Raw genomic sequence first — 25801 nt, 5'->3', positions numbered from 1 at the left:
GCTTATCTGCTGCGCCCAGGGTCTTCAAAAAGTGCCTGGCACCAGTAATTGCATTTTGCGGACAGAAAGGAATTCAAATTTATCCGTACCTGGACAACTGCCTGATTCAAGCAGAGAGCAAGGACATTCTTCTAAAGCATCTGGCGTTCGTAAAAAAGTTAAGCTGACTGGGGTACACAGTAAATGAAAAGAAATCAAAACTAGTGCCCTCACAAGAGATAATATTCCTGTGTGCCAGCTTGAACACAACGGCCCAGATGGCTTATCTCATGCCAGACAAGCAAGGACAACTGACTCAATACTTTCAATTGATGGCAACAAAGACCCAACTCCCTGCAAGAAAAATTCTGCAGGCCTTTGGTTACATGGCATCCTGCATACTACTAATTCCATATGCCAGACTGCATATGAGGAAACTACAATGGTACCTAAGGAGTGTATGGTCTCAACGCTGTCAAAGTTTGGAAACAGTTATACCACTAATTCCTTGCCTTTAACAGGAGTTTCGATGGTGGGCTCAAGCTTGTCACCTCAACAAGGGACAGCCTTTTACTCAACCCACAGCTAGGCAAACACTGACAACAGATGCATCGGATTACTCCTGGGGGAGCACACATGGCAGGAAAATGTATTCAGGGCGAGTGGCCCGCAGAGCAAAGACATCTTCACATCAATCAAAAAGAGATGCTAGTTGTACAAAATGCCCTTATAGCTTTCAAGGACCTGCTGCATCCAGGACAACTATTACTAAAGACAGACAACACCACAGTTATGTGGTACATAAGCAAGGGGGTGCACACTCCTACCCCCCACTGCAGACAAGCCATGACCTTGTGGAACACAGCTGTAGACTACCAAGTTCATCTTCAAGCACAATTCCTGCCAGGAGAGAAAAACACACTAGCAGGCGACTTAAGCAGAAACATTATGGATCCCCACGAATGGGCATTGAATCCACAAATATTCAGAATGATTACACAAAAATGGTGGAGCCCGGACATGGATCTTTTTGCATCCCCAATGAACTGCCAGCTACAGAAATTCTGCACAAGGAGTTACCATCCACAAGCATGGAAAGTGGATGCCCTCTCATTCAGCTGGAAAAACCTACAGGTATACGCTTTCCCACCTCTACCTCTCCTTCCAAAGGTACTCATAAAAGCCAGGCAAGAGCAGCCAAAGGTGATCCTGATTGCACCAGACTAGCCACGCCAGCACTGGTACCCAATCTTAAAGAACTTAGCACAAGAACCACCCTGGATTTTGCCTCAAATCCCACATTTGGGACTCAGCACAGCAGTCAGATACTTCACAGCCAGCTAAAGACCATAAACCTAGCTGCATGGAAAATTCCTTAGTCAAGCAAGCAATGCCTCTCTCCAAAGCTGTTATGGATGTCATTCTGGAGGCCAGAAGGCCTAGTACCAGGAAAGCCTATTCGAATAAATGGAAGAGATTCTGTGCCTGGAACCAGGCTCCCAGCCTTGACCCTTTTGTCCCAAACCTTCTTCAGATACTGCAATATTTAACTGAGATGCTGGACAAGGACCTCTCCTTTTCATCCATCAAGATCCACACCTCTGCCATTTCTCCTTATTACAACACGGATCCACCAATTTTCTCTAATCCTTTGCTCAAACAGTACCTCAGAAGGGCTAAAAACATAAGACCCGCCCCGTAGACCTCCTACTCCAACTTGGTACCTCAACTTTGTTTTGGAAAAATGAAGTTTACCTCCTTTTGAGCCAGCTAACAGCAGAATTAAAATATATCTCTTGGAAAACTGCTCTGCTACTGGCAATAACATCAGCATGAAGTGTTTCAGAATTACAGGCACTAATGGCAGTGGAACCTTTCCTCATTTTCCACCAGGACAGGGTGTCTTTAAGAACTAACCCTACGTTTATGCCTAAGGTGGTATCAAGTGTGGCTCTAAACCAAACTATTCACTTGCCAACTTTTTTATCCAAAACCACAGAATAAAGGGGGAGAGACTACTGCATTCTTTGGATATTCACAGGCAGTTATGCTTCTACTTGGACAGAAAACAGAGCTTTCAGAAAATCTGAGCAATTATTGGTAGCATATGCTGCAGGAGCACAGGGAAAAGCCATTTCAAAACAGACTATTTCAAAATGGATAGGACATTGTATACGTTTCTGCTGTACACACCATGGGAAACCTGTACTTGGCAGCATTAGATCTCATTCCACCAGGGCAACAGCCACTGCTTCCTGCTCCCAGAAAACCTGACATACTGCAGGGTCCCTGAGTCCCATTAGTTCCTTTTCAAAAATCCTATTGCAGATCCAGAGACTATTTCACAGTGGCCCAAGGGCATTCTACTACTTCTGCTAAAAATCCTACCCCTTCTGATGGAGACTCCAGGGAGCTGGATAGATGGGGTAAGAAGGTTTACACTTCTGCAGCCTTGGCCATTAGGGCTTTAAACTGCCAGATGATGTTAGTGTTTCACTGTTGCAGTCATTACATTTGGGTAATCCTGCTGGCAGGTTGCCCTCAGCTGGCCTGAATTCCAAAGTCTTGGGTCCTGTGTCGGCTGCTGTCACCCCTTCCCTGATGTCAGGTCGTCAGGGGTATGAAAGAAGCAGCCAACGCCATTTTCTTCCATCTTCCTTGCCTCGCAGTGCCCTAAGCAGAAGCAGTTGGCAAGTGCCGGTCGGCCGACTCCTGAGATTTTCGCGTTTGAGTTTCAGATCCGAAGTCTTCAATAAAGCTAAGTACCCCATTGGGGAAACTTTTTTCTTGCTCCAGACTGATGTCAGAAAAAGTTAATAATTGTATTTCTTGTGGAAAGCAAATACCTCATAAGGATTTTTATTCTTACTGTATTCCTTGCCTAGGCCCTGATCACAATGTTACTGGTTGTCAGTTTTGTGCTAGATTTAACCAATGCACTATTAAGCGTCTGTATGATTTTGCTTTAAACTTGTTTGGACGACTGTTTAATTATCCTGAAATGTCATCGGATAGCCATACTACCGGAGTTTACAAAAAACGCAAAGAAATGGATGGAGAAAAACAACAGAGGCCCAAAACCGATGAAGTTTCTCCTAAGCCAGTCGCTGGTTCTCAGTGAGGCGCTTTCACAGCCCCTGACTCCTGCTACCTTAGAGTCGCAGGCCGCTACTGACTCCCACGTGAAGTCGTCCTTGCCGCTGGATACTCAAGGTATTGGAGCCTCGGACGCTAATCCCTCAGATGGGTCCGGAGCCGCTGAGCAGGTACCGGCTTCTGAGGATGTATTCAGACCTAAACATCTTTACATTAAAACGATTTCAGCTTCAAAGGCAATGACTAAAGCACCTTCTAAAGCAAGGAAACAAACTCAAGAGCCACATGGACAGGCCTCTATGCCCAAAAAAACAGATGCTGAAAATGGCCGAAGACTTTACCTTGATCAGGGGTTCTCATCCCCCTCCTAAGAAGCCTAGGCAAGACACTGACTATGAATCTTCAGGTTTCTATTTCTTCTGGTCAGGAATATTCTCTTCCTCCCTATGAGGATTCTGATGCTGAAGAATCTATACCTTCAGCATCTCCTCCTGAAGACTATTCCTTTGGGGAAACCTTGCATACCATGAGGGAGCATTTCCACTGGGAGAGCCAAGATTTTTCAGACTCTAAAAAGAGGCTCAGGGATTTTCTTTTACTACCTCAGCACAGGCCTCTAGCCGTTCCACCTGTGTTAGACATTGTAGATGTGTTTTCGGAGTCTAGTCTGACCCTTGACTCCTTACCCCCAGCTCCTGTTAAGCCTGACCGGTATTACAGGGTTCTTGACTCTCACAAATTTATTTTTAAAAACCCTGCTGCTGACCCAGAAACTGTTACACAGGGTCAAAAGGGAGCTAAGGCTTCCACTGCAAAAAAACCCAACCCCCTCTGACAGATTCAAGGGCACTGGATAGATGGGGGGGGGGGGTTTACACTTTTGTAACTTTGGCTATAAGGGCCTTAAACTGTCAGTTTCATATGCTTAAGTATCAGCAACATGTCATGAGATTGCTTAAACAGAAAATGTTATTAAATTCTGAATGTGCAGAAAACAAGAAAATGCAGGATTTATTGTATGCAGCAAAACAAGTTGGAAAACGTACCTTGCAATGTGGTTTTGATTCTTTAGAGGCCACCTGCAGGGCCGCAGTTACGGGTTCTGTAATTAGGAGGCATGCTTGGTTAAAGGAACAAAATCTGCCTGATCATGTTGAAGTTAAATTACTAGGTGCACCTTTACAGCATGATACTTTTAGTGTTAAGGCAGAAGAGGTGTTAAAGAAAATAGAGGACAAAGCTAAATCAATGCAAACTGTCAAAGATTTTTTTTAAAGTACAGCCACCTAGGTTTAGTAGACACTGGCCTACAAAAAAATTAGTCCTTTCCTGTGTCAGACAGACCTCAAAGGGGCAGATCCAGATGCCCTAGGGGCCGATCCCAGGCTCAAGGTTCTTATAGGCCCAAGCAATGGGGTGCTTCTACCTCCAAAGCTAGAGAAGATGGACCACAAACATACAGAAAAGAGTTCCAATGACTTCCCCTTGCCTGCACCAAGCACTTACTTTTGACAGCACACTTAGGGGGATAATTAGCACTTTTTCCTCAAAATTGGCACATCATAACCCAGGACAAGTGGGTTCTAAACAGAGTCACAAGGCTTACAAGTTCCATTTCCATACTCTGCCAAAGGCAAACGGCTGGCCAGATCTGCCAAAAAATCAATGGGCAGAGGCACAAAAACAAGTCTCATCCCTCATGGATGCCATTCAACAAGTACCAGAGCAAGAGCAGGGACAATGATTTTACTCAAGACTGTTCTTGGTACTCATAAAGGACAAGGCCTGGAGGCTGATACTGGACCTATCTATTCTGAACACTTTCCTGGATATTCCAAAATTCAAAATGTTGACTTTGCAGCAGCTTCTGCCCATGCTGGGCAAGAATGCTTGGCTTGTGACTTTAGACCTAAAAGAGGCATACCTAAGATTCAAGGCTGGTTCAATGCATTACCAATTCTCTGCACTGCACTTTAGCTTATCTACTGTGCCCAGGGTCTTTACAAAGTGCCTGGCACCAGTAATTGCATTCTGCAGACAACGAGGAATACAAATATATCCTTACTTGGACGACTGTCTCATTCAAGCAGAGAACAAGGACATTCTTCTTCATCTGGCATTTGTGAAAAGACTTCTAACATGCCTAGGGTACACATTCAACAAAAAGAAATCAAAACTAGTACCCTCACAAGAGATAACATTCCTGGGTGCAAGCTTGAATACAACTGCCCAGATGGCTTATCTCACGCCAGACAAACAAAGGCAACTGACTACCTATTTCAAAATGTTGGCAACAAAGGCCCAGTTATCTGCAAGAAAAATTCTGCAGGTTTTGGGCTTCATGGCATCCTGCATCCTACTAATTCCATATGCAAGACTGCATATGAGGAAACTTCAATGGTACCTAAAAAGTGTTTGGACTCAACATTGCCACAGCCTGGAAACGGTCATTCCTCTAATTCCCTGCCTGCAGCAGGAGTATCGATGGTGGGCAAATGTTTGTCACCAGAACAAGGGACAGCCATTCACATTATCTCCAGCCAGGCAGACACTAACAATGGATGCATCAGACTATGCCTGGGGAGCCCACATGACAGGAAGATGCATTCAGGACACATGGTCTTCAAACCAAATGCATCTACATATAAATCAAAAAGAGAGATTAGCTGTTCAAAATGCCCTGACAGCCTTCAAGGACCTACTTCATCTGGGACAACTACTGATAAAGACAGACAACACCACAGTCATGTAGTATATAAACAAGCAGGGGGGCACACATTCTTACCCCCTTTGCAGACTAGCCATGACCTTGTGGGACACAGCTTTGACTTACCAAGTACATCTGCAGGCACAATTCCTGCCAGAAAAGGAAAATACTCTGGCAGACTAAGCAGAAACCTCATGGATCCCCACGAGTGGAAGCTGGATCCACAAATCTTCAGCCTGATAACAAGGAAATGGGGATGCCCGGACATAGATCTATTTGCCTCCCCTCTCAATTACCAACTACAAAGATTCTGCACAAAGACTTATCACAAGCAAGCATGGAAAGTGGATGCTCTATCTTTCAGCTGGAAAAACCTAACAGTATATGCTTTTCCTCCTCTGCTTCTCCTCCCCAAGGTACTCTAGGTCAGACGAGAAGCCAAAAATGATTCTGATTGCCCCAGACTGGCCCCGCCAGCACTGGTACCCAATCCTAAAGTGTTTGTCCCAATGCCTTGCTTGGACACTTCCTCAAATACCTCACTTATTGACTCAACAAGATACTGCACAGCCAACTCAGGACCCTAAACCTGGCAGCATGCCGAATAATGTAGCCATTCAAGGCACACTTCTTTCTAAAGCAGTTATGGAGGTTATTTTGGAGGCCAGGAGGCCTAGCACCAGAAAATCTTATGCAGAAAAATGGAAGAGATTCTGTGCTTGGAACCAGGCACAAGGTATTGACACGAAAGTTCCAAATATTCCTCAGATTTTGCAATACTTAACTGAAATTCTGGATAAAGGCCTATCCCTTTTCATCCATTAAAATCATGCCTCTGCCATTTCAGCTCACTACAATACAGAACCACCTATTTTTTCTCATCCATTACTAAGGCAGTACCTCAGAGGGGCCAAAAACATAAGACCCCCAAGGAGAGCACCAATACCTGCATGGGACCTCAACTATGTCTTGGAAAAACTTACACTGCCTCCCTTTGAGCCAGCCTCTGCAGCTATCAAATTCTTATCCTGTAAAACAGTTCTGCTCCTAGCAATAAACCTCCGCTAGACGAGTCTCAGAGTTGCAGGCACTCATGGCTGTGGAACCTTTCATCATTTTCCATCCCGACTGGGTTTCTCTGAGGACAAAAAACTACATTTATGCCTAAGGTAGTGACCAGTGTGGCCCTTAACCAAACAATTCACTTGCCTACCTTTTACTCGAACCCACAGAATAAGAGTGAGAGACTTCTGCATTCTTTGGACATTCACAGACCGCTACGCTTCTACTTGGACAGAACCAAAGCTTTCAGAAAGACAGAACAGCTTCTAGTAGCATATGCTGCAAGATCACAAGGAAAGCCTATCTCAAAGCAGACTATTTCCAAGTGGATAGGCCACTGCATTCGTTTCTGCTATTCACAACATGGCAAATCAGTACCTAAGGTCATTAGGCCACATTCCACTAGAGCAGCAGCCACTTCAGCAGTCTTCCTCAAAGGAGTATCAACCAAATACATCTTAGAGGCTGAAACTTGGAGTTCAGTGCATACTTTTACAAAGCACTACCACTTACCTCTCTATCCTAAATCCAGGGCAGGCTTTCCCATTGCAGTTCTGCAGGGCTTGATAGCCTCCCCTAATCCTATTTAGCTCCAGCCTCCCAACCATAGCTTTGGGATTCAACCCAATTGTAATGACTGCAACAGTGAAACACGATGAACATAGTACAGTTGTGTACCTACCATAAATGTAGATGTTAGAGTGTATTCACTGTTGCATTCCAGGTTACTCTCCCTCCATCCCCCTTTTCCTTGCTGGTACTTATCTGTACTTCTCTATTCTATATAACCTATGTGGTGTATTTGCTTGTAGATCAAGGAAAAGTTTGTTTTTTGGTTATGCATGCTTTTTGGCATTAGTGAGCCTACGATTTTAGGGGCACCTGACATCTGGGGCAAGAAAAACTGAAGAAAATGGCGTTGGCTGCATCTTTTATACCCCTGGCGCACTGACGTCAGGGAGGAGGCGACAGCAACTGACGCCGGACCTAGACTTTGGAACTCAGGCCAACTGAGGGTAGCCTGCCAGCAGGATAACCCAGATGTCCTTCAAGGATGCATCTGCAGTCATATGGGTTGTCCTGCCCCAGGCAGCCCCTCAGTCGGCCGGATTCCAAAGTCTGGGTCTGGCCTCGGCTGATGTCGCACTTCACCCGACGTCATAGCTCCTGGGGTATAAAGGCATCAGCCGACGCCATTTTCCTCAGTCTTTCTTGCCGCGCGGTGCCCGAAACAGAAGCTGTTCGCAAGTGCCGGTTGGTCAGATCCAGAGATTTCAGCTACCGAAGACTTCTAAAAAAGCTAAGTACCCCGTTGGGGACTCTTTCTTGCCTCAGCCGATGTCAGAAAAAGTAAATAATTGTTTAACTTGTGGGAAAGAAATACCTCATAAGGATTTCCACTCTTACTGCCTTCCTTGCTTAGGCCCAGACCACGACGTATCCGCTTGTTTAGCCTGTGCCTCCTTCAACCGACAGACACTTAGACGTCGGTCGGAGTTTGCAGAAGAGTTTTTTGGTCCCGCTTTTGCTTATAAAATGCCGTCTGAGACTCTGACTACTCATTTAGCTAAAAAACGCAAGGAAAAGGACCGACACTCGCGGCCCGCGGTTTCGGCTGAAACCACGGTGAGGCCTACCGCGAGTGTCTCTGTTTCTGCTGAAACCGAGTCCTCGGTTCTTCCTTCGGCCGCAAGCATGCCTCCGACTACCGAGGCCTCACAGGCCCCGGCTGAGTCGGCTACAGAAATTCCTACCGAAGAAGCAGGCACCCAAGAATTGTCCGACACCATTCCGTTGGACATTTCTACTCCTGCACGTGGGGCAGCTAGACCCCCTGCTTCTATGTCTATTAAGGCCTTCTGCAGGGCTAAAGCAGCTAAACTTTCCAAGGCCTTACCTACAAAAGCTCCCCCTCACAGACCTTCCCCAAGTTCTCAGATTCTCAGCCTCGCTGAGGACCTTATTTCTTTGATCAGGGGATCCCAACCTCACCCAGACAGGGCCTCACAACCCCCTCCTGAAAAAAGGCCTAGGACTGAACCCCCTGAACCTCTTTCCTCTGACTATTCCTCGGATGGATCAGATTTATCAGACCATCAGGAAGGACCATACTCGCCTTATGAGGATTCGGATGCAGAAGACTCCATTCCTTCTGCCTCCCCCCCAGAAGAATTTTCATTTGGGGAAACTCTACATTCAATGAGGGAACATTTCCAATGGCAGGATCAGGATTTTTCTGATTCTAGGAAAAGGCTAAGGACTTTCTTACACTTACCACAGCATAGACCTCTAGCCATTCCTCCTGTACTTTCAGTTGTTGATGCATACAATGATGCCTGTTCAGCCCCTGATTCTCTTCCCCCGGCCCCTGCCAAACCTGACAGATATTACAGGGTCCCGGATTCTCATTTCCACTTGTACAAGGCACACGCTGCAGACCCAGACAAGTACAGTTTTGTACCTACCATAAATGTAGATGTCCGATAGGCATGCATCTGCAGTCCTTACAAATGGGTTGTCCTGTCGTCAGGCAGCCCTTCGGTCGGCCGGATTCCAAAGTCTGGGTCTGGCCTCGGCTGGTGTCGCACTTCACCCGACGTCATAGCTGCAGTTCTTCGGGTATAAAGGCATCAGCCGATGCCATCTTCCTCAGTGTTTCTTGCCCCAGATGCCAGGTGCCCTCTAGGAAGGCTAAATTTGGATAAATGCAAATGGTTCCAAATAGTAGAGAGCAAACAAAAAATAAGCATGTATGTACATATATACAAACAAATACACCATAATAGATTCCCCCAGCTAGCTACAAGATGGGCAAATACCCTAGGAGTACCACAGAGGGGAAGGAGGGAGGGTAATCCTGACTGCAGATGCATGCCTTTCGGACATCTACATTTATGGTAGGTACAAAACTGTACTATGTCCTTCAAGGATGCATCTGCAGTCCTTACAAATGGGTAGAATACCATAGCCAAACTGGGGGAGGAGGAGACATAAGATTATGGTGTAGTTAAGATCCCTTGCAAAACAGCAGTGGCAAAACCTGCTCGGGATCTGGAGTATAAAGGTAAATTATAATGCTTGGCAAATGTATGCACGGAGCTCCAAGTAGCAGCCTCTAAAATGTCTTTGGTAGCCACTCCTCGTAGAAAAGATGTGGTAGTGGCTGTAGCCCTTGTAGAGTGAGGCCTGATGTTTTCTGGAGTTTTCTTCCCATGGTAGGAGTAACAAAATCTAATGCAATTTCCTATCCACTTAGAGATTGTCTGTTTTGAGATTGCTTTTCCTTCCATTCCTGTTGCATATGCTACCAGCAGCTGGTCAGTTTTTCTATTGCCCTTGGTCCTGTCCAGGTAGTAACGTAATTGTCTATGTACATCCAAGGTATGCAACAGTCTTTCTCCCCTGTTCTGTGGGTTGGGGAAGAATGTAGGTAGGTAGATAGCTTGGTTTAAAGATACCCTGGAGACCACCTTTGGCATAAAAGTAGGATTTGTTCTCATGGACACTCTATCTTGATGGAAGATCAGGAAGGGCTGTACTGCCATTAATGCCTGTAGCTCAGATACCCTTCTTGCTGAAGTGATTGCAAGCAGGAAAGCAGTTTTCCATGATAAGTATTGTAATTCTGCTGTTGCTGCTGGTTCGAAAGGAGGGAGTGTCAACTTTTCTAGCACAAAGTTCAAGTCCCATGCTGGCAATGGCGGCTTCCTAGGTGGTTTTACATTTTTAATTCCTCTCAGAAACTGCTTGAGCAGAGGATGTGAGAAGACTGGAGGATCCAAGTTGTATTCTGCTGAAATAGCTGATGCATGAATCTTAATGGAAGAATAGGACAGGCCGTTGTGGAAGAGCTCTGCCAAGTATTCCAGGATGTTGGCTATGTTTACCAGTGACACATTTTCTCCTTTTGCAGTACTCAAAATGTGATATCTTTTCCATTTTGCTGAATAATTTTTTCTTGTTGAGGGTCTGCGAGCCTCCAAGATAATGTCTTTAACCCTTTGGGATAAACTTGGGTTATTTGGTCTGATGCAATGTTCCAGTTAGTCAGCTGCAGTGTTTTCAGGTTTGGATGCAGGGTGCTGTAGTTGTTCTGTGTTAACAGTAAGGGAACCAGGGGTAGAGGCCATATTTGTTCCCGAGACATGCTCCTCAGTAATGGGTACCAATGTTGCCTTGGCCAGTCTGGAGCTATCAGGATGATCCTTGGACGGTCTTCTTTGATCTTCAATAGCACCTTGTGCATCAAAGGAAGTGGTGGGAATGCATATGCTGTCAGGTTTTTCCAACTGAAAGATAGGGAGTCCACTTTCCAAGCAAGTGGGTGGTACGTCCTTGTGCAGAATTTCTTCAGTTGGTGATTGCGTGGGGATGCAAATAAGTCTATTTCTGGTAGTCCCCATTTTCTTGTAATGGTTTTGAATATGTCCGGATGCAGCATCCATTCGTGGGCATCCGTGGTAGTTCTGCTTAGTATGTCTGCTAGTATGTTCTCTTTTCCTGGCACAAAAATTGCTTGTAACTGAATGTTGAAGCTCAGGGCCACATTCCAGAGGTCCATTGCCATCCGGCATAGAGGGTACGAATGTGTGCCTCCCTGTTTGTTGATGTACCACATAACTGTGGTGTTGTCTGTCCTTAACAGTTGACCTTGTCGAAGAAATGGTCTGAATGTCTGAATTGCCAGTTTTACTGCCAGCATTTCCTTTTGATTTATGTGTAGGTGCAGCTGGTCTTGAGTCCATAAGCCTTGTATGCACTTGTCCAGCATGTGTGCCCCCCAACCGAGGTCTGAGGCGTCCGTTGTGATGGTCTGGCTTGGTTGAGTGCTGTGGAAGGGCAGTCCTTTGTTTGATTGACAGGCCTGAGCCCACCATTTGAATTCTTGCTTCAGGCATGGGATTATTGGAATTTGGGTTTCTAGGCTGTGCTTGTGCTGAGACCATAAATTCCTTAGGTACCACTGTAACTTTCTCATATGCAGTCTGGCATGTGGAACCAATATATTATGCAGGATGCCATGAAACCCAAGGCTTGCAGGACTTTTCTTGCTGTTAGCTGGTTCTGTTTTGTTAATGCCAAGAAGTAGAGAGGGAGTTGCTCCTGTTTTTCTACTGTTAGGAATGCCATTTGTTTTGATGTGTCCAGCTCTGCACCCAAAAAGGTTATCCTTTGGGATGGTATCAGTCTTGACTTTTTTATATTGACTGTGTATCCCAGGGCTTGCAGTAGATAAATGACCCTTTTCAAGTCTTCTGCTAGTTTGTTCCTGTTGTCCGCTTGTAACAGGCAGTCGTCCAGGTAAGGGTAGATTTGAATTCCCTGAAGCCTGCAATGAGCAATTACTGATGCCAGGCATTTCGTGAACACTCTGGGCGCAGTAGATAAGCCAAAAGGCAATGCTGAGAATTGATAATGCTCTGATCCTGCAAGAAATCTGAGGTATCTTCTGCAATTTGGTCGTATGGGGACGTGCAGGTATGCCTCCTTGAGATCTAGAGTTACCAGCCAAGACTCCTTGCCCAACATGGGAAGAAGCTGCTGTAGGGTCAGCATTTTGAATTTTGTGACAATGAGGTATGTGTTTAAAGCAGACAGGTCGAGAATAGGTCTCCATTGGTTTTCTTTTCTTGGTACCAGGAAGAGCCTGGAGTAAAATCCTTGTCCTTGCTCCATAGATGGTACCTTTTCTACAGCTCTCATCCTTAGTGAGTTATTTGCTTTAGAGCTTCTGCCTTTTGATTTGGAGGTAGGTTTGGCATTCCTCTTCCTTGGTAGAGTATGGAAGTGAAACCTGTAACCTTGGTCTATTGTCTGCAAAATCCACTTGTCTCCTGTGATGTAATGCCAGTTTACTGAAAATAAGGCTAGCTTCCCGCCTAAGGGTGCTTCTAGTTGTTCCCTGGTAGGTGCTAGAGCCAAGTCACTGTGATTGTCCTGTAGTAGTGGTGGTGGCTGTATCTGTGGCTGTACCTCGCTGGTTGTTAGCCTGCCACTGACGTCCCCTGTAGGCACCTCTGGATTGACCCCTGCCTCTTGAGCGCCTATTCCTGCCTCTCTGAGCTCTGGAGGTGTCTGGAAAGGACCAATTCTTGGAGGGCCAATTCCTGCTAAACCTTGGAGGTTGGACCTGTAAGAAATCCTTGACTGTCTGGACAGATTTTGCCTTCTCTTCCATCTTCTTCAGCACCTGTTGTGCAGGAGAGCCAAACAAATTGATCTTGTTCATGGGAGCATCTAGTAGCTTTGATTTAACATGATCTGGTAAGGCCTGCTCTTTTAACCATGCATGTCTTCTGATCACTGTGCCAGTCATGGCTGATCTAAAGGAAGCCTCCAGTGCATCATAGCCGCATTTTAAGGAATGGTTACTGACCTGCTGAATGTTATGTACCATTTCCTGAACAGATTTTTTGTCTAATGGTTCATCCGAGGACAGCTTTTTAGTTAACTGGTCTAACATAAATTCTTGATACTGGATCATGTGGAATTGACAGTTCAAGGCCCTAGCTGAAAGAGTAGCAGAAGTGTAAACTTTTTTACCCCACATCTCTAAGGCCCTGGATTCCCTTTCAGAGGGAGGGTTTTTGGCAGAGGTAGCTGCTACAGCCTTAGGTCCCTGGGAGATAGTTTCGGGATCTGCAAAAGGAGCCTTATACAAATGATAATGTGTGTCCGGAACCCTGTAGTACCTATCGGGCTTAGCAGGGGCCGGAGGAAGTGAATCTGGAGCAGTACAAGCATCATTAAATGCATCATCCACAACAGTAAGAACTGGAGGGATGGCTAAAGGCCTATGCTGTGGTAAATGCAGAAAGGTTCTAAGCCTTTTTCTAGAGTCTGAAAAATCCTGGCCCTGCCACTGAAATTGTTCCCTCATAGCATGCAAGGTTTCCCCAAAGGAAAATTCCTCAGGCAGAGAGGCAGAAGGAATGGACTCTTCAGCATCAGAGTCTTCATAAGGGGAGAAATGGCCCTCTGGAGGGTTTGGATTATCTGAATCAGAGGAGTTATCTGTAGAAACTGGCTCAGGGGGCTCTGCTCTAGGCCTCTTCTCTGGAGGTGGGTGAGAGGCCCTGTCTGGGTGAGGTTGGGATCCCCGGATCAAAGAAATGAGATCCTCTGCTAGAGAAAGCATTTGTGAACTAGAGCTAGGCCTGTGAGAGGGGGTCTTAGCAGGCACAGTTTTGGCAGATTTAGCTGCTTTAGCCCTGGCAAAGGCCTTAATCGACATGGCTGCAGGTGGCCTAGCAGCTCCACGTGCAGGGGTTGAAATATCCAAGGGGATAGTATCAGATAAATCCTGGGAACCTGCAAGAGCAGGTGGGATTTCAGTAGCCGATTCAACCAGGTTGGATGAGGCCTCGGTAGGAGGTAAGCTTGGCTGAAGGAAGAACCGAGCTCGGTTTCAGCCGAAACCGAGACACTGCGGTTGGCTTAACCGCGGTTTGGCCGAAACCGGACCGCGAGTGTCGGTCCTTTTCCTTGCGCTTTTTAGAAATTTGCGTAGTCGGAGGATCCGACGGCATAATGTAAGCTAAAGCGGAGCCGAAAAACTCCTCAGCAAATTCCGACCGACGTCTAAGCGTCCGTCGGTTGAAAGAAGCACAGGCTAGACAAGCTGCTACGTCGTGGTCTGGGCCTAAACAAGGTAAGCAGTAAGAGTGGAAATCTTTGAGGTATTTTTTTTCCCACAAGTTAAACAGTTATTCACTTTTTCTGACATCAGCTGAGGCAAGAAAGAGTCCCCAACGAGGTACTTAGCTTTTTAGAAGTCTTCGGTAGAAGTATTCGGAGTAATCTCTGGTTCTGACCGACCGGCACTTGCGAACAGCTTCTGCTTCGGGCGCCACGCGGCAAGAAAGACTGGGGAAGATGGCGTCGGCTGATGCCTTTATACCCGAAGAACTGCAGCTATGACGTCGGGTGAAGTGCGACACCAGCCGAGGCCAGACCCAGACTTTGGAATCCGGCCGACCGAAGGGCTGCCTGACGACAGGACAACCCATTTGTAAGGACTGCAGATGCATCCTTGGACATCCATTTCTCAGGGCCCCAAGGGTGTTGCAGCTGCCTCTGCCAAAAACCCCCTACCCTCTGAAAGAGAATCAAGAGCATTAGAGAGATGGGGTAAAAAAGTTTATACATCTGCTACTCTTTCTGCCAAGGCTTTAAACTGTCAATTTCACATGATACAGTACCAGGAATTTTTGTTAGATCAGCTGAATAAAAAGCTTTCCTCTCCTGAACCTTTAGACCATAAGTCCCTTCAGGAGTTGGTACATAATTCTCAGCAGGTCAGTAATCATTTTTTAAAATGTGGCTATGATGCACTGGAGGCTTCATTTAGATCAGCTATGACTGGAGCAGTGATCCGAAGGCATGCCTGGCTAAAAGAGCAATCCTTGCCGGACCATGTTAAGTCTAAACTCCTAGATGCCCCTATGGAGAAACAAAGTTTATTTGGCTCCCCTGCACAGGAGGTACTAAAGAAAGTGGAAGAAAAAGCAAAATCTGTGCAAACAGTCAAGGATTTTCTGCAGGTCCAACCTCCGAGGTTCAGCAGAAATTGGCCTTCAAAGAATTGGTCCTTTCCAGACACCACCAGAGCACAGAGAGGCAGAAATAGATGCCCAAGAGGCAGAGGTCAATCAAGGGGTGCCTACAGGGGCCGTCAGTGGCAACCTGACAACCAGAGGGGTGCCTCCACAGCTGCGACTGCAACCACTTCCACAGGACAGACACAATGACTTGGCTCTGATTCCGCCTACCAGGGAACAATTGGAAGCACCCTTGGGTGGAAAGTTAGCTTTATTTTCAAAAAACTGGCATTGCATTACAGGAGACAAATGGACTTTGCAAACAATAGACAAAGGCTACAGGTTTCACTTCCACACTTTACCAAAAAAAGAGGAATGCCAAACCTTCCACCAAGCCAGAAGTCAGAGGCTCTAAAACAAGTCATCAACTTACTAAGGATGAGAGCAATAGAAAAGGTACCATCTATGGAACAAGGTCAAGGATTTTACTCAAGACTATTCCTTGTACCAAGAAAAGAAACTCAATGGAGGCCTATTCTCGACTTGTCCGCACTGAACACATATCTCATTGTACCAAAATTCAAGATGCTGACCCTACAGCAACTTCTTCCCATGTTGGGCAAGGAGTCTTGGCTGGTGACTGTAGATCTCAAGGAGGCATACCTGCACGTCCCTATATGACCAGATTGCAGAAGACACCTCAGATTTCTTGCAGGATCAGAGCATTATCAATTCTCAGCATTGCCCTTTGGCTTATCTACTGCGCCCAGAGTATTCACGAAATGCCTGGCATCAGTAATTGCACATTGCAGGCTTCAGGGGATTCTAATCTACCCATATCTGGACGACTGCCTAATACAAGCGGACAAGAAGACAAAAATAATAAAGGATTTGGCCTATGTCATACAACTGCTGCAAGCTTTGGGATACACAGTCAACATACAGAAGTCAAGACTAGTGCCATCCCAAAGGATAACATTTTTGGGTGCAGAACTGGACACAATAACTCAGATGGCTTTTCTCACAGAAGAAAAACAAAACCAACTTCCAGTCTACTTCACGGCATTGACGAGACAAACTCAGCTTACTGCAAGGAAAGTCCTGCAGGCCCTGGGTTACATGGCATCCTGCATAATCTTGATACCACATGCCAGACTGCATATGAGGAAATTACAATGGTACCTAAGAAATGTATGGTCTCAACACAGACACAGTCTAGAAACCATGATACCAATCATTCCATGCCTGAAAAAGGAATTCCTATGGTGGGCTCAGGCCTGCCAGACCAACAGAGGGTTGCCTTTCCACAAACCACAACCAAAGCAGACCATCACCACGGACGCCTCAGACCTAGGCTGGGGCGCACATATGGAAGACAAGTGTATCCAAGGCCTTTGGTCCCAAGACCAGCTGAATCTACACATAAATCTAAAGGAGATGCTGGCAGTGAAGCATGCAATAGAGGCAGTCAAATCATTTCTTCAGCAAGGACACCTGCTGATAAGGACGGACAATACCACAGTCATGTGGTACATCAACAAACAGGAGGCACGATTCCTACCCTTTATGCCGGATGGCAATGGAGCTGTGGAACCTAGGCCTGAATCTCAACATTCAACTGCAGGCCAGATTCGTACCAGGAAAAGAGAATTCACTAGCAGACAAATTAAGCAGAACTACCACGGATGCTCACGAATGGATGCTGCATCCAGATATCTTCAAAACCATAACAAAGAAATGGGGAATGCCAGAAATAGACCTGTTCGCCTCCCCACTCAACCACCAACTGAAGAAATTCTGCTCAAGAGAATACCACCCACAAGCCTGGAGGGTGGACTCCCTTTCTTTCAGCTGGAAGGCCCTGACAGTTTATGCCTTCCCACCTCTCACATTGATGTATAAAGTTCTACTGAAGATCAGGGAGGAACAGCCAAAGGTAATTCTGATAGCTCCAGACTGGCCAAGGCAACATTGGTATCAGTTACTGAGAAGCATGTCTCGGACGAACCCATGGCCTCTACCTCTATGGCCTTTACTTCTAACACAGAACAACTACAAGACCCTGCATCCAAACTTGAAAACGCTGCAGCTAACTGCCTGGAAAATTGCATAAAACAAAACTAGCCTGCTTTATCTCAGATGGTCAAGGACATTATCCTGGAGGCTCGCAGACCCTCCACAAGGAAAACATGCTCAGCCAAATGGAAGAGATTCCTCATTTGGAGTGCATCAAAGGGAACAGATGTCACACCTGCAAACCTAGCACACATCCTAAAATACTTAGCAGAACTGTTCCATAATGGCATGTCCTATTCTTCCATTAAGATTCATGCTTCAGCAATTTCAGCAGAGTACAACATGGATCCTCCTATCTTCTCTCAACCTCTCCTCAGACAATTTCTAAGAGGGATCAAAAATGTAAAACCTCCAAGGAAACCACCTCTGCCTGCATGGGATCTCAATTTTGTGCTGGAAAAATTAACACTTCCCCCTTTTGAACCAGCTGCATCCGCAGACTTACAGTTCTTATCTTGGAAAACTGCCTTCCTTCTAGCAATCACTTCAGCAAGAAGGGTATCCGAGTTACAGGCATTAATGGCAGTACAGCCTTTCCTTATCTTTCACCAGGATAGAGTGTCTCTGAGAACCAATCCTACTTTCATGCCAAAGGTGGTATCCAGGGTATCCTTGAACCAAGCTATTCATTTACCCACGTTCTTCCCTAACCCACAGAACAGGGGGGAAAAGCTACTACACACCTTAGATGTACATAGACAACTGCGCTACTACCTGGACAGAACTAAGACCAGCAGAAAAACTGACCAGCTTCTGGTAGCATATGCAACAGGAGTGCAAGGAAAAGCAATTTCCAAGCAGACAATTTCAAAATGGATAGGAAATTGCATTCGATTCTGTTACTCTTTTCATGGAAAGACAACTCCTGAAAATATCAGGCCTCACTCCACAAGGGCAACAGCCACCACTACAGCTTTTCTACGAGGAGTGGCTACCAAAGACATTTTAGAAGCTGCTACTTGGAGCTCCGTGCATACATTTGCCAAGCATTACAATCTTCCTTTATACTCCAGATCCCGAGCAGGTTTTGCAGCTGCAGTTTTACAAGGGATCTTAACTACACCATCTTTATCTTAGTGCCTCCTCCCCCAGTTTGGCTATGGTATTCTACCCATATGTTATGACTGCAGATGCATCCTTGGACATAGTACAGTTTTGTACCTACCATAAATGTAGATGTCCTATAGGTATGCATCTGCAGTCAGGATTACCCACCCTCCTTCCCCTCTGTGGTATTCCTAGGGTGCTTACCCCTCTTTCAGCTAGCTGGGGGAATCTATTATGGTGTATTTGTTTGTATGTATATATGTATATATCTTCTTTTTTTTTTTTTTTTTTTTTTTTTTTTGCTTGCTACTGTTTGGAATTTTCAGCATTTATCCAAATTTAGCCTTCCTAGAGGGCACCTGACATCTGGGGCAAGAAACACTGAGGAAAATGGCGTCGGCTGATGCCTTTATACCCCAGGAGCTATGAAGTCGGGTGAAGTGCGACATCAGCTGAGGCCAGACCCAGACTTTGGAATCCGGCCGACCGAGGGGCTGCCTGAGGCAGGACAACCAATATGTTATGACTGCAGATGCATACCTATCGGACATCTACATTTATGGTAGGTACAAAACTTTACTTTGTAATGACTGCAACAGTGAATACACTCGAACATCTACATTTATGGTAGGTACACAATTGTACTATTTGTTGCATGCAGCTGAACAAGTAGGAAAGCATACTTTGCGATGTGGTTTTGATTCTCTGGAGGCCTCCTGCAGGGCCGCTGTAATGGGTTCTGTCATTAGGAGGTATGCTTGATTAAAGGAACAGAATCTGCCTGATCATGTTAAAGCAAAATTATTAGATGCTCCATTACAGCATGATACCTTATTTGGTGTTAAAGCAGAAGAGGTGTTGAAGAAAATGGAGGACAAAGCTAAATCTATTCAAACAGTCAAGGATTTCTTACAGGTACAGCCTCCAAGATTTAGCAGGCACTGGCCTGCAAAGAATTGGTCCTTTCCAGTGTCACAGGCCACAAAGAGGCAGATCCTAGCCCCAAGGCTCATACAGGTCTAAACAATGGGGTACTTCTACCTCCAAAAGCAGAGAAGACAAATCACAGCCATACAGGAAACGGTCCTAATGACTTCCCCCTGCCTGCGCCAAGCTCTTATCTTCTGGCAGCACCTTTAGGCGGAAAAAATAGCACTTTTTTTTTTCAAAATTGGCACGTAATAATCCAGGGCAAATGGGTCTTGGATATAGTGTCACAAGGCTACAGGTTTTACTTTCACACCCTGCCAAGGGCAAACGGTTTGCCATACCTGCCAAAAAATCAATGGGCAAAGGCACAAAAGCAAGTGCCATCTCTCATGGACATGAGGGGCCATTCAGCAAGTACCACAGCAAGAGCAGGGACAAGGAATTTACTCGACTGTTCTTGGTGCCCAGAAAGGACAAAGCCTGGAGACCAATACTGGACCTATCTATTCTAAACACACATCTGGATATTCCAAGATTCAAAATGTTGACTCTGCAGTAGCTTCTGCCCATGTTGGGCAAGAAGGCTTGGCTTGTGACTTTAGACCTAAAAGAGGCATACCTGCATGTCCCAATCAATCATGCAGAAGATACCTCAGATTCATAGCTGGCTCAATGCACTACCAATTCTCTGCACTGCCCTTTGGCTTATCTGCTGCGCCCAGGGTCTTCACAAAATGCCTGGCACCAGTAATTGCATTTTACAGACAGAAGAATACAAATATATCCTTACTTGGACGACTGCCTTATTCAAGCAGAGAACAAGGACATTCTACTACAGCATCTGGCATTTGTAAAAAGATTACTAACATGCCTAGGGTACACGGTAAACGAGAAGAAATCAAAACTAGTACCCTCTCAAGAGATAATATTCCTGGGTGCAAGCTTAAATACAACTGCCCAGATGGCTTATCTCACGCCAGACAAACAAAGGCAACTGACTACTTATTTCAAAATGTTGGCAACAAAGACCCAGTTATCTGCAAGAAAAATTCTGCAGGTTTTGGGCTTCATGGCATCCTGCATTCTGCTAATTCCATATGCAAGACTGCATATGAGGAAACTTCAGTGGTATCTAAAAAGTGTTTGGACTCAACATTGCCACAGCCTGGAAACAATAATTACCCTTATTCCCTGCCTGCAGCAGGAGTTTCGATGGTGGGCAAAAGCCTGTCACCACAAAAAGGGGCAGCCATTCGCTTTACTCACAGCCAGGCAGTTAACAAAAGATGCATCAAATTATGCCTGGGGGGCCCACATGGCAGAAAATGTATTCAGGGCACATGGTCCGCAAGCCAAATGCATCTACATATCAACCAAAAAGAGATGCTAGCTTTTCAGAATGCCCTGACAGCCTTCAAGGATCTACTTAATCCGGGACAACTACTGATAAAGACTGACAATACTACAGTCATGTGGTACATAAGCAGGGAGGCACTCATTCCTACCCCCTATGCTGACTAGCCATGACTTTGTGGGACACAGCACTGACTTACCAAGTACATCTGCAAGCACAATTCCTGCCAGGAAAGATAAATACTCTGGCAGAGAAACTAAGCAGGAACCTCATGGATCCCACGAGTGGAAATTGGATCCGCAAGTCTTCAGCATGATAACAAGGAATTGGGGATGCCCGGACATAGATCTATTTGCCTCCCCTCACAACTGCCAACTACAGAGATTCTGCACAAGGACTTACACAAGCAAGCATGGAAAGCAGATGCTCTATCTTTCAACTGGAAAAGCCTAACAGTATATGCCTTTCCTCCACTTCCTCTCCTCCCCATGGTACTCCTAAAAGTCAGACGAGAAGCCAAAAATGATACTGATTGCCCCAGACTGGCCCCCAATCCTAAGGAACTTGTCTCAATACCCAGCCTGGACATTACCTCGTATTCCTCACACTGTCCCAACACAATCGGATCTTGCACAGCCAATTCAAGACCTTAAATCTGGCAGCATGGCGGATAATGTAGTCAATCAAAACACACCGCTCTCTAAAGCAGTGATGGATGTTATTTTGGAGGCTAAGGAGGCCTAGTACCAGAAAATCTTATGCTGAAAAATGGAAGAGATTCTGTGCTTGGAACCAGGGACAAGGGATTGACATGACTGTGCCAAATATTCCTCAGATTTTGCAATATTTAACTGAGATGCTGGACAAAGGCCTATCCCTTTTCATCAATTAAGATTCATGCCTCTGCCATTTCAGCTCATTACAATACAGAGCCACCTATTTTTTCTCATCCTTTATTAAGGCAGTACCTCAGAGGAGCCAGAAACTTAAGCCCTCCAAGGAGAGATCACTAATACCTGCATGGGACCTCAATTATGTTTTGGAAAAACTCACCCTGCCTCCTTTTGAGCCAGCCGCTGCAGCGGATATAAAATTTTTATCATGGAAAACAGCTCTGCTCCTAGCAATATCCTTTGCAAGATGAGTCTCTGAGCTGCAGGCACTCATGGCTGTGGAACCTTTTATCATTTTCCATCCAGATAGGGTTTCTCTGAGGACAAACCCGACATTTATGCCTAAGGTAGTGTCCAGTGTGGCCCTTAACCAAACTATTCATTTGCCTACCTTTTAACCAAACCCACAGAATAAGGGTGAGAGACTTCTGCATTCTTTGGACATAGCTGCGCTTCTACTTGGGCAGAACCAAAGTTTTCAGAAAGACTGAGCAATTACTAGTGGCATATGCTGCAGGATCACAAGGAAAGGCTATCTCAAAGCAGACTATTTCTAAGTGGATAGGCCACTGCATACGTTTCTGATATTCACAACATGACATATCAGTGCCTAAGGGCATTAGACCTCATTCAACCAGAGCAGCAGCCACGTCAGCAGCCTTCCTCAGAGGAGTACCAACCAAAGACATTTTAGAGGCTGCAACCTAGAGTTCAGTGCACACTTTTACAAAACACTATCACTTACCACTCTGCTCTAAATCCAGGGCAGGCTTTGCCACTGCAGTTCTGCAGGGCTTCATAGCCGCTCCTAATCCTATTTAGCTCCAGCCTCCCAGCCTTAGCTTTGGGATTCAACCCAATTGTAATGACTGCAACAGTGAAACACGATGAACATAGTACAGTTGTGTACTTACCATAAATGTAGATGTTCGAGTGTATTCACTGTTGCAGTCCAGGTTTACCCTCCCACCATCCCCCTTATCTTTGCTAGAACTTATCTGTACTTCTCTATTCTATGCAACCTATGTGGTGCATTTACTTGTAGGTGAAGGAAAAATTTACCTTGGTGCATGCATGCTTTATTGACATATTTTTAGCCTACCCTTTTGGGTGCTCTTGACATGTAGGGCAAGAAAAACTGAAGAAAATGGCGTCGCCTGCATCTTTTCTACCCCTGACGCACTGACATTGGGGAGGAGGCGACAGCAAGCGACGCCGGACCTAGACTTTGGAACTCGGGCCGACTGCGGGTAGCCTGCCAGCAGGATAACCCAATTGTAATAACTTCAACAGTGAATACACTCTAACATCTACATTTATGGTAAGTACACAACTGTACTTTTCAGTCCCAGGGGACTCGCAGAACTAAGCGGTGGAGGGCCTCCACTTCCAAGTCTGTGAATAATAAGACTCCCCCTATGGTAAACTGTCTCAATGACTTCCTTTTAAAATTTTCAAGCACTTATCAACTGACTGCCCCTTTGGGGAGAAAGATTGCTCTTCATGCAAAGAATTGGGATTTCATTACTAGAATTACTACAATCCACAAAATAAAGGGGAACTGATACTGCATTCCTTGGATGTGCACAGACAACTTAGATCCTACTTGGACAGGACTAAACCTCAAAGGGAATCTGAACAACTGCTGGTGGCATTTGCTGCAGGGGCAGAGTGGAAGCCTATTTTAAAGCAAACCATTTTCTAAATGGATAAGCCATTGCATTCATTTCTGCTATAAGCACCATGGAAAACCTATCCCCCAAGGGGATCAGACCTCACTCTACCAGAGCTGCATCTACCTCTACAGCGGAGGCATCCCTACCAGGGACATCCTAGAAGCTGCTACCTGGAGTTCTGTACATACTTTCACCAAGCATTATCATTTGCCAATTTTCTCTAAATCCAGAGCTGGCTTTGCCACTGCAGTCTTGCAGGGCCTTATACCTGCCATAATGCTATCTAAATTCCCCCTCCCAACCATAGCTTTGGGAATCTACCCAAATGTAATGTCTGCAAGAGTAAAACACGAAGAATATAGTACAGTTGTGTAGAATTACCATAAATGTAGATGTTAGAGTGTATTCACTGTTGCAGTCCTGGTTACCCTCCCTCCAGCCCCCTAACTTCTTTTGGCTATACCTCTACTTTCCTTTACTATGCTTAAAAGCCTTTTTGGTGTATTTGCTTTTTTGTTGGAGGTATATCTTTGTGCTTTTGTTTAATTTCTTCCCTTTAGGGGGGCACCTGACATCTGGGGCACGAAAAACTGATGCAATGCTGTCGGCTGCATGTTTTATACCCCTGACGACCTGACATCATTGAAGAAGGGACAGCAACCGATGCAGGACCCCAAGACTTTGTTAATCAGGCTGATTGAGGGCTACCTGCAAGCAGATAACCCAAACGTAATGATTGCAACAGTGAATACACTCGAACATCTACATTTATGGTAAGTGTACACAACTGTACTTTCTCTGCACATGTTCTTCGTGTTTCACTGTTTCAGTTGCTGTCGCCTCTTACATGACGTCAGGTCGTCAGGGGTATAAAATATGCAATCGATGCCATTTTTAGTCTTTCTTGCTGCGCGGTGCCCGAAGCAGAAGCAGTTTGCAAGTGCCGGTTGGCCGACTCCTGAGATTTTCGTGTTAGTTTCATATCCGAAGTCTTCATTAAAAGCCAAGTACCTCATTGGGGAAACTTTTTTTTCTTGCTCCAGACCGATGTCAGCAAAAGTTAATAATTGTATATCTTGTGGGAAGCAAATACCTCATAAGGACTTTCATTCTTACTGTATTCCTTGCCTAGGCCCTGACCATGACATTGCTAGTTGTCGGTTTTGTGCTAGATTTAACCAACGCACTAAGCGTCGGTACGATTTTGCATTAAGCTATTTTGGGCGAAGATTTAATTATACAGTGTCGTCAGATAGCCATCCGACTACCGGAGTTCCAAAAAACGCAAAGAAAAAGAAAATGACAGGCAACCGAAGTCCAAAACCAATGACAAAGCTTTTTCCTAAGCAAGTTGCCGGTTCTCAGTGAGGCGCTTTCACAGCCCCTGACGCCTGCTACTTTAGAGTCACAAGCCGCTACCGACTCCCACATGGAGTCAGCCAGGCCGCTGGAAACCCAAGGTATTGCAGACTATTCCCTCAGATGGGTCCGGAGCCGCTGAGCAGGCATCGGCTTCTGAGGGTGTATTCAGACCTAAACAATTATATATTAAACCTACTTCAAAGACTAAGACACCTTTAAAGGCAAAGAAACAAGTTTACCAGTCACAAGGACAGGCCTCCATGCCCAAAAAGATGCGCAAAATGGCCGAAGACTTAATTACCTTGATCAGGGGTTCCCATCCCCCTCCTGATAAGAGGCCTAGGAAAGAGACAGACTATGAATCTTCAGATCAGGTTTCCATTTCTTCTGATTCCTCTTCTGATCAGGAATGTTCTTTCCTCCCCTATGAGGATTCTGATGCTGAAGAATCAATTCCTTCAGCTTCTCCTCCTGAGGACTACTCTTTTGGGGAAACCTTGCATACCATGAGGGAGCACTTTCACTGGGAGAGCCAAGACTTTTCAGAATCTAAGAAACGGCTCGGAGATTTCCTTTTACTACCTCAACACAGGCCTCTGGCTATCCCACCTGTGTTGGACATTGTAGATGTGTTCTCGGAGTCTAGTCTGACCCCTGACTCTCTACCTCCAGCTCCTGTTAAGCCAGACAGATACTACAGGGTCCCTGACTCTCATAAATTTCTTTTCAAAAACCCTTCTGCAGACCCAGAAGCTATTTTCCAGGGTCCAAAGATGGTCAAGGCTTCTATTGCAAAAAATCCTACCCCCTCTGACAGGGATTCCAGGGCTGTGGATAGATGGGGAAAAAAGGTTTACACATCATCTACCTTGGCTATAAGGGCTTTAAATTGCCAGTTTCATATGCTCAAATAACAGTAATATATCATGACACTGCTTAAACAGAAATGATGGTAAATTCTGAATGTGCAGAAAACAAAGAAATGCAGGAATTATTGCATGCAGCTGAACAAGTTGGAAAGCATACTTTGCAATGTGGGTTTGATTCTCTGGAGGCCTCCTGCAGGGCCGCTGTTTTGG

The 25801-nt window shown here is 45.5% G+C and overlaps 1 protein-coding gene across 1 annotated transcript in view; it reads left to right on the top strand.

Annotated features, from left to right (window-relative positions):
- CAB39 (calcium binding protein 39) overlaps positions 1–25801 on the top strand; it is a 1351479-nt gene that overhangs the window by 635639 nt on the left and 690039 nt on the right. Inside the window, exons 11-13 of the mRNA XM_044070040.1 lie at positions 2443–2463; positions 3655–3697; positions 4039–4060. Of these exons, the coding sequence (XP_043925975.1) occupies positions 2443–2463; positions 3655–3697; positions 4039–4060 (86 nt within the window). The remainder of the gene's footprint in view (positions 1–2442; positions 2464–3654; positions 3698–4038; positions 4061–25801) is intronic.

The sequence above is a fragment of the Protopterus annectens genome, chromosome 4.part1 (assembly GCF_019279795.1).
Source record: "Protopterus annectens isolate FY-2018-M chromosome 4.part1, PAN1.0, whole genome shotgun sequence".
NCBI classification, from domain to species: Eukaryota; Metazoa; Chordata; order Ceratodontiformes; family Protopteridae; genus Protopterus; species Protopterus annectens.
This window is presented reverse-complemented; position numbering and strand designations above follow the sequence as displayed.